Source organism: Heterodontus francisci, chromosome 15 (assembly GCF_036365525.1).
Source record: "Heterodontus francisci isolate sHetFra1 chromosome 15, sHetFra1.hap1, whole genome shotgun sequence".
In the NCBI taxonomy this organism is placed as follows: domain Eukaryota; kingdom Metazoa; phylum Chordata; class Chondrichthyes; order Heterodontiformes; family Heterodontidae; genus Heterodontus; species Heterodontus francisci.
The window spans coordinates 96,188,538-96,198,323 of record NC_090385.1 but is presented as its reverse complement, the minus strand read 5'-3'; the positions used below and the strand labels follow the sequence as shown (position 1 = coordinate 96,198,323).

At 42.4% G+C, this 9,786-nt stretch overlaps 1 protein-coding gene across 1 annotated transcript; it reads right to left on the bottom strand.

Moving 5' to 3' along the window:
• Window positions 1-593: 593 nt before the first annotated feature.
• Window positions 594-9,204, bottom strand: LOC137377814 (interferon-inducible GTPase 5-like). Its single transcript, XM_068047890.1, has 2 exons — window positions 9,159-9,204; window positions 594-3,173 (listed from the first exon to the last, which is right to left on the bottom strand). The coding sequence occupies exons 1-2, from the start codon at window positions 9,176-9,178 to the stop codon at window positions 1,982-1,984; spliced, it is 1,212 nt and encodes a 403-aa protein (XP_067903991.1). The 5' UTR covers window positions 9,179-9,204; the 3' UTR covers window positions 594-1,981.
• Between the last annotated feature and the right edge of the window lie 582 nt (window positions 9,205-9,786).

The window sequence follows — 9,786 nt, the reverse complement described above, 5'->3', positions numbered from 1 at the left end:
TTGTGTTTGCAGACGTCTTTAAAGCGGAGACATGGATGGCCGGTGGGTCTGATACCAGTGGCGAGCTCGCTGTACAATGTGTCCATGGGGATCCTGCCATCTTCCATGCGGCTCACATGGCCAAGCCATCTCAGGCGCCGCTGGCCTAGTAGGGTGTATATGCTGGGGATGTTGGCCGCCTCGAGGACTTCTGTGTTTGTAGTACGGTTCTGCCACCTGATGCCAAGGATTCTCCGGAGGTGGCGAAGATGGAATGAATTGAGACGTCGTTCATGACTGACATACGTTGTCCAGGCCTCGCTGCAGTCGAGCAAGGTACTGAGGACACAGGCTTGATACACTTGGACTTTTGTCTTCTGTGTCAGTGCACCATTTTCCCACACTCTCTTGGCCAGTCTGGACATAGCAGAGGAAGCCTTTCCCATGTGCTTGTTGAATTCTGCATCGAGAGACAGGTTACTGGTGGTAGTTGAGCCTGGTGATAGACTATTGACTCTATACTATTAGATTATACTGCAATTGGCTCTGTACTAATGGATTATGCTTCTTTTGACTCTGTACTAAAGGATTACGCTGCAGTTGACTTTATACTATTGGATTATGCTTCAATTGAATCTGTACTATTAGATTTTGCTGCAATTAACACTATTATTGGTTGTTTGGTCGTACAGAACTTGAGTATTGCTGAAAATAGAGACAAGTTGTCAAAGGTTTTCGTCGTGCACTCATCAGGATAAATGCAAGAATAATCAATGTTAGGGAAAACAACAACTTCAACAACATGTCTCTATTTTCAGCAATATACTATTGTATTATTTTGAAATTGACTCTGTACTATTAGATTTGACTATAATTGTCTCTGTACGAATAGACTTTACACTGTTATAAAGTGTGACGTATATGGCTTGGATTTATGTGTGGTTTCTCCAGCTTGTTTGTCATTACCTCATTGGAAGATCCCTGAAAACCTCAGAAAATGGCAAACATTTGATGCTGATTTTCTGAGATTTCCATGCTCTTCCACTGAAGTTACAGCAGATAAGCTGAAAAGTCCCTTCGGAATTCAACCCTATTGACCCGAAAGTCCTAATTATATTGGCAGCTACAGTCCATAATAGAAGTGGATCTGATTCCAGATAACTGTTCCAATTGATGTTTTTACTGCCCTCGGAGTCAGGTTGGGCATTGAGTTCAACATAGTGAAATATTTAACTCACCATTTGTTTACCATTCAACTACAGGGAGTCCTAGATTTCTGCAGGTACTCTATCAGCATAAAGATGGCTAGCACTCAGAACAAAGGACACAGGTCCATGCAGGGCTGTTTCCAATGTAAATAATTTCCCCTGTGATGCTATTGCAAGAGGGGAATACCTATGAACTGAAGAACCAGTGACATTACTGAAATGAGATAAACAGTGCTCTGACTGGAGAAATCAGGAATGGCCGAGGAATATTCAAGATGATGCAATGGGGAAAAGAAAATTGTGTTAAGAGTGGAGTTGCTGAAATTATGGAATTTATTCCCATTTATTCAACAGACCTCAACACATAATCCAGGTGGTACTTCAATACAGTACTGACTACTGTATTGTTGGAAATGCCATCTTTTGAGTGAGAAATCAAGGCCTGTCTATTCAGGTGGATGTAAAAAGATTCCTTGACATTATTTGAAGAAGAGGAGGGGAGTTCTCCCAATGTCCTGGAAAACAGCTATCCCTCAGAGAACATCACTAAAAGCAAATTAACTTGTATTTCATCTCATTTGCTGGTTTTTGGGAGCTTGCTGTGCACAAATTGGCTGCCATGTTTGCCTACATTACGACAGTGACGACACTTCAAACATAATTCACTGGCTGTGGAACAATTTGGAATGTCCTGAGAATGTGGAAGATACCATATCAACACAACATTCTTTTTCTTTCTTGAAGCTTTAATTTATTATCGGAGCTCAATGTATGATGTTTTAGTGCAGACCATTTTAATTAGTCCCAAATGCAGCTTTCACCACTTTCTGTGCATTCTCTGTAAGATCATCCAGTGCGTTATTTAACAGCTTGTAGGTCATAGCAAATGATGATCCTGCTCCAAAGAGGGAACCAATAACTGGTATGAAGTCAAAGATGGCCTCAGCTACTGCAATGCCAACAAAAGTGGAACCCAGAAACATTCTTGTCACTAGATCCTTATTTATTTCACCCACCAGGGGAGTTTTCACCACTGCTTTCAGATCTTCCACAGGTTTCCCTGTCATGTTGGCCAGTCTTTGAAGAGAGGCATCATCCAGACCCAGATCATGACGGAAATCTATTATTGCTGTTACCAGTATCCCAATGTCACAAGCAAAGGACAATCCAGGAACTGGCACTGCTCCCAGTACTCCAGAAACTGTTGCCAACATCCAGATCCGTTTCTTGAGCTCTTGTCTTTTCTTACCTACAATCTCCCATGTTGTGCTTGGAAGTGACAACATGAAAACGTGCTTCTTTATATCATCAAGGCTCTTTGCAAGGGTTTCTTTTAATGCTGGAAAATCAAACTCATCCAATTTATAGCTTGATATCAGAAAAACAGTGGGTGATGAAATCTCTGCCTTTTCCAAATTGGTGACACAGTCATGCTTGATCTTTTCCAGTTCTTCTTCTGTGTTAAAATTTCCACCTGCCATTTGCGCACCTTGGAGATCATTGTCAATTTGAGATCGAACAAAGTAAAATTTCTTCCCCAGCCTCTTAATCTCTACGGCGAGCTTTGCATCATTTTCTTTGAATCGATTGTGCATGATAATGATGAAGAAATCATACTTTTTGAAATCCATTTTCTTCAGGTATTTATCTGTTGGGAATTTTGTTGTTCCAACTCCTGGCAGGTCCCAGAAATTAACATTAGGCAGGCTGGGATGTGAGTATTGGGCTGGCTCCATTGTGGTTTCAACGTTACCAGTTTTAGCTGCTCCCTCATCACAGCTCCGAAGCCCTCTCATAGCATTGACGAAGGTGGATTTCCCTGCGCCTGATTCTCCTGTCACTGCAATGTTCAGCTCTGCAGAGTGCAGATTTTTTACCTTCTTCTGCAGTAGAGACGTAGCCTTTTCTAGCCCACCTGTTTGATAAGCGGACTTGAGTTCTTTGACCTCTTCCTGATTGAAGAATGTCATGTTTGAAGACTGATCTCTGTGGAAAAGAACAAATGTTTTACATTCTGTATAATTTCTCCAAGCTGTGCATGTCTTTAGTCAAAGATAGAAGGAAAACTACAATCAGAACTTTTTGATGTAAAGCAGAAATCACAGGTGCTGGAATAATTCACGCACAGCTATTGAAAGATGGACTGAGCTGAAAATCAAAGGGATTTGCATTGATAATCTCTCTGTCTCCATCCTTCAGTCTTATTCTTAATGCTCCTGGGGCAAGACCTGTAAAGACACTACTAACATTTGATTAACTTGTGTTCACTTTAGAAGTTTTTGTATTAAATAGAATGTGCACATGTAATGTGCATTGTCTTATGAAAGTGATTCTTTTTTGTCAAAAAATATTTTTAAAGGAATTTATGGAAAAGATGATAATTTGTTTTAAATCAACAGGACACTGAGGGAGCCGGATGGGCAACAGTGTTGCTGGTTGTCATATGACTCAGTTTGGAGATAGGCAGAAACCCGAGAAACTGGGGCAGAAAGGTGACAAAATGCTGTTTTGATTGGACAAGCCCAGTGGTAGCAACAGCACATCTGGGAATGGACAGAGAAAACTCACCAAGCTTTTTGGTTGTCAGTCATTGCATGTGTGTGTTATCTTCTGGAAGAAGACAAAAGTTACATGCCGCTGAAGTGTCAAAAAAAGGGCAGAAGAAAGAGAGAATTCCAAGGAAGAACAGAAAACCAAAGCCCAGTTCGCTTCCCCACAATTTCCCAATGAGTGTGTGCGTGTTTGAAGGGACTAAAGTAAAAAGGGACTTTAAAATTTGGTTAAGGTAGAAAGGGGACTTTTTAGAACTTAATGTTGGATTTTTAAAAGTTTGATCTGTGTGATATTGCTTTTCTTCATTACTAGTTAAGACTTGTTTTATAATAAACTGTTAATTTTATTGTTCAGTAAAGAAACCTGATTATTGTGTTCTATTCCAGTATAAGCCCAAACCCTTTGTTTGTCACTCACACAAATGCAAGAAGGATAGAAGGTGGAGAGTTAAAGGAAGGCAAGTAGCCGGGAACAAGAAGGAACAGCTGGTAATGCCCCAGGATCCCCTCCTCAGCCAGAAAGAAAGATGCTGAGGGTGGAAGTGAGGTCTATAAGCCTATATGTTACCATTGTCACAAGGTGGGACATCTTCAAGCAGAATGCTGGATGTTGCAGAGAAAACCCATGGGACTTATTGGGGTGCATAAAGCCAATGCAGTGAAAGGGGTCCTGACCGAGAGTACAGCAGGTCAGGCTGTAGCTCTGACTACAGCTGTAAGGCCAAGTACAAAAAACACTGTGAGTGAAGGGGTCATGAATAAGATATCTGAGAGTTACAAGGAATTCTTGTCAAAAGGAAAATTAACTCCTTATCCCTCAAGAGAGGAAGGTAAAACCGATAGTTATACTTAGGGATACAGGAGCCACACAAACTCTTTTTCTGGGGTAAAGCATAACATTTCCACCAGAGAGTGCACTGAATGCTAAAGTTTTAGTGAATGATATTGGCGGGGAATATATACCCATACCTTTGTATTGGGTGCACCTAGAGTGTGACCTAACGTCTGGAACGGTAACTGTAGGAGTTATCCATTGTTTACCGGTAGATGGAGTTGACCTACTCCTGGGGAATGATTTGGCTGGAGTGAAAGTAATAGCTTCACCAGTAGTCATGGAAAAAACAAATAAAGTTAAAGACACAATACTTCGGAAAGATTTCAGGAATTTTTCCTTCATGTGTCGTAACCTGAGCAATGGCTAAACAAGTTCCATTGTCGGAGGTAAAATTGGCACCGCCATCAGATAGCTGAATATTTGAAACTTTCTTTGGGGATTTCGACAATCCAAAGGAAATATTAGAAGTCTTTTCTGATCATGGCTCAGCAAGCTGATCCAGAGTTGAAGAAGCTGGCATAATTAGCTCTAGCAGAAGCTGAGGCAGTAGGAGTTCCAGAAGACTATTATATTGAAAATGGGATTCTGATAAGGATTCTGACCTCCTCACAGACCTGTGAATGAAGACCGGACAGTTGCTTGTCAGATAGAGTACTGCCAATGTTTTGCCGGGAACTATTAAGGTTAGCGTATGGGATTCCTCTAACGGTACATGTGGCGATTAAGGAAGACCAAACCATATATAAGTCAACATTATTACTGGCCAGGTCTTTCCAAGGATGTGGTGCAGCTTTGTAAAACGTACCATACATGCCAGATTGTGGGAAAACTGCAACCTGCCATAACACTGGCACCTCTAATTCCCATACCAGTTATCGGGGAAGCATTTAGTAAAGTATTGGTAGACTGTGCAGGACCCGAACCAAAAACAAATGCAAGGACACCAATACATACTCACTATCATGGACGTGGCTACTCAGTTCTCAGAGAACAATTTCTGCTAAGGTAGTGAGAGAAGTTAACCCAGTTCTTCACAAGATATGGATTACGGATTGAGATCCAGTCGGATCAAGGTTCTAAAATTATGTCTAAAATGTTTTAGAAGTTATGGGTAACTTTGTTATAACACAGTTAAAGTCTTCAGCATACCACTCACAGACAAAGGGCGCTTTAGAAAAGTACCATCCGACCCTCAAAACAATGTTTAGGGCTTACTGTCATGAATATCCCCATGATTGGGATAAAGGCTGGAATTTCTTTTGTTTGCCACCAGGTATTCACCGAATGAATCTGCAGGTTTTAATCCTTCTTCTGTTTATTTCCCAATTATTACATCTCATTGATTCAGGATATAACTATAACAAAAATAACTTCCCTTTATATATATATCTATATATATATACTGTGTGCTGTAATTTTACATAAGGAGATATTAGAACAAATAAGTAGTTTTTTAAGAGAAGAGAGTGAGGTAGAGGTGGAGATGATTAGGGAGAAATTCCAAAGCCTAAGGTCCAGGCAGCTGAACGCACAGGCCCGATGGTGGGATGATTAAAATAGAGGACGTTCAAGAGGCCAGAAATTGAGGAGCACTGATATCATGGAGGGCTGTAGCGCTGGGTCAAGGGGAGTTGGATAATGGGGTAGTGGAGTTCGATAGCGGGAATCAGAGAGAGTTGGATAGCAGGGATATGGGAAGTTGGATTTTAGGGATCAAGGGGAATGGCGGAGTTGGATATTGGGAGTTGGGGAAGTTGGATAACGGTGGTGGTGGAGTTGGATATTTGGGGTTGGGAGAAGCATTGGATATCAGGGTTTGTGGAGAGTTGAACATTAGGAGTCAGGAAGGGAGTTTGATAGCAGGGTTTGGGGGAATTAGATATCAAGACCCATGGGAGTTGGATAGCGATGCTTGGGGGTAACTGGACATTGGCACGGGGTGGGGATGTGAATATCTGGAGTCGGGTTAAGTTGGTTATCGGGGGAGCTCAATATTGGGCTCTGGAGGGTCTGGATGGAGTTGGATATTGAGGTTCCGGGAATGAGCGGCAATCAGGTATTGGGAGGAGTGGCACATTGCAGGTCAGGGGAATTGTTTATCAAGATCCGGTAGTTGGATATTGGAGGCTGGGAATGAGTTCGATTTCGTGGCTCTGGGAGGTGTTGGATTTTGGTGTTCAGGGGGAAGTAGAATTTGGAGGTGGGGGAGGGGAATTGAATATCGGTGGTTGAGCATGTGTTGGATATTGAGAATTGGGGCTGAGATGATTTACCAGGGTTTTAACTTTCAGGGAGTTGGAGGATTTGGGAATCGGGGGCAGGGTGGAGTTGGATATAGGGGGTTGGGAGAGAGACGGATATTGATGTGGGGAACATAGGTACGTAGGAACATAGGAGCAGGAGTAGGCCATTCAGCCCATAGAGGCTGTCCCACCATTCAATACGATCATGACTGATCATCCACTTCAGTGCCTTTTACACACACTGTCCTCATATCCCTTTATATCATTGGTGTTTAGAAATCTGTCAATCTCTGCTTTAAACATACTCAATGACTGAGTTTCCACAGCCCTCTGGGGTAGAGAATTTCAAAGATTCACAGCCCTCTGAGTAAAGAAATTTCTCCTCATCTCTGTTCTAACTGGCTTCCACCTTATTTTGAAATTTTATCCTCTGGTTCTAGACTCCCCAACCAGGAGAAACATCTTACCTGCATCTACCCTGTCTATTCCTTTAAGTATTTTGTAGGTTTTAATGAGAGTATGTCTCATTCCTTGAAACTCTAGAGAATACAGGCCCAGTTTCCCCAATCTCTCTTCATAGGTCAGTCCCGCCATCCTGGGAACAAGTCTGGTGAACCTTCATTGCACTCCCTCTATGGCAATAATATCCTTCCTAAGGTAAGGGGACCAAAACTGCACACAGTACTCCAGGTACGGTCTAACCAAGGTTCTATACAATTGAAGCAAGACTTCATTACTCCTGTACTCAGATTCTCTTACAATGAAGACCAACATACCATTTGCCTTCGTAAATGCTTGCTGCAAGAGGTGCATATCAAAAATTGGATATCAGGAATATGGGAGAGTTGGGAATGGGAGGTAGTTCGACTGCAGCATCAGGAGGAGTTGGATATCAGAGTCAGGGGGAGTTATGTATCAGGGCTGAGTAGTATTTCAGGGGTTGGGGATGGAGTTAGATATTGCTGATTGAGTGGGATTGGGATATCTGGTGTCAGAAGGCGAGTTGGATATCGAGGTGTGGGAAGGGAGTTGGATATCACGGGATGGGGTGAAGTTGAATTTTGGGAGTTGGGAGAGTTGGATATCAGTGTTCATGGGTGTTTTGGATATCAGGAGTCAGGGGAGTTGGTTTTCGGGCACCAGGCCAGTTGGATATTAATGTCAGGGAGAGTTGGAATATCGGAGTTGGGGGAAGACTTGGATAATAGGGTGATCTGGATATCAGAAGGGGGTGGTGGAGTTGGACATAGGGTTTTAGAGGGATAGTTGGATATTGAGGTTCAGGGGAGTTAGATATCAAGGGTCAGTGGAGTTGGATATCGAGGTGGGGGTGTTTGATATTGGGTTTGGGGGAATTAGATATCAGGTATTGAAGGGAGAGTTGGATATCTAGGTGAGGGAGGAAAGTTAGAAATCAGGGATTTGGGGAAATTGGATATCGGAGTCAGGAGAAATTGGATATTAATTGTTGGAGTGGAATTGGGGATGAGTGGATATTAGGGATTGGGGAGATGAATATCTGGAATGTGGGGATTTAGTTTTCTGGGGTCAGTAGGATTTTATGTGTTGGGCATCATGGAGAGTTGGTTATCACTGGTCAGGGTGAGTTGTATATCGGGGGTTATGGTGTGTTGAATATCTGGGTGTGGGGAGTAATTTGGACATCAGGGGTCAGAGAGAGAGTTGGATATTGGGAATCAAGGGAGTTGGATATTGAGGGTTGGCGAAGTTGGGTATTGAGGGTCAGGGGACTTATATATTGGGAGCCAAAGGAGTTAGATATAGGGGTTTGGGGGAGTTAAATACTGGGGCTCGGGCTTGAGTATATCATAGGTGCAGGGAGAACTAGATATCAGGGGTTGGGTATTAGTTGGATTTCGGAGGTCGGGGTGACTTAGATAACAGGGACAAGGGAGTTGGACTTTGGTGTTGATAGGAGAGTTGAATAACATGGGTCAGGGGGATGTTGGAAATTGGGATTTAGAGGGGATTTGGTTATCAGAAATTTGGGAGTTACATATCAGGCGATGGGGTTGTTTGATATCAGGGGCCAAGGTTAAATTGGATATCAGGGATTGGGAGGTGACCTGGATATTGGGGATCAGGTAGGGAGTTGGATATCATTGATTCAGGGAAAGTTAAATGACAGGGGTTGAGGAGGGTTGGCTATCGGTGGAGAATGAGCATCTCATCATCTGCTGAATGAAGAGAAGAGATAAACATGAGCTGCAGAATTGCCTGTACACTCTGATGAAACTGAGCAATGGTCATGTATTGCGATGTTATGTTGTGCTATAACAGAAGGAACTGAACAAACAATACGAGCAGCCTCTTGACCAACCTGGAGCTGGCACCTCCCATCCTACTCTCTATCTGTCACTGCTTGTTCCGTATGACTGCCCAGTAATTCCAGAGCTTCCTCCTCAGAAAGGGGGAGAGATCAGAGGCTTGTGGCTCCTCCCCCGATGACACTTCTTTATCTTTGGTTATGTCACACTCACAGTAAGTGCAGCGATGAAAATACAAAAAAACTAAAATGAAGAGATGAAAAAAGAACAATTTAAAAAGACTGGTATATTTTTGCCTTGAATAAGATGGAGGACACAGTCCCATGACAAATACAATCTCTTGTCCTAAAATACACATCCTTGTTTGTTAAGAACTAAAACTCATGAACCCCATCTGTATTGAAATGAGACAGCTCATCACACATGGATGTGAGTTACCTACAAAATAAGATGAAACAAAGACACTCACAGACATTCTGTCTCAGATACAATCATTACAATAAGTTGTGAACATCTTTACCTTATCAAAATGGGCTGGGATCAGAAGCCATTGTATAGCCCCTCAGGAACCAAAACCCAAAAGGCACATGGGCAAAACTAAGACTTTATGAATTTACCTTTAAAGGTAACCTTTTTGGAGAACAAAGGAAATCATCAGTCATTGAAATTCAGAACATCAGA

Bases quoted from the DNA above. Each gene is read 5' to 3' on its own strand.
- LOC137377814 (XM_068047890.1), bottom strand. From the start codon at position 9,178: ATGGGAGGTGCCAGCTCCAG. The intron at 3,174-9,158 runs GTTGGTCAAGAG...TCTTTTCCACAG, and splicing joins ATGGGAGGTGCCAGCTCCAG to AGATCAGTCTTCAAACATGA.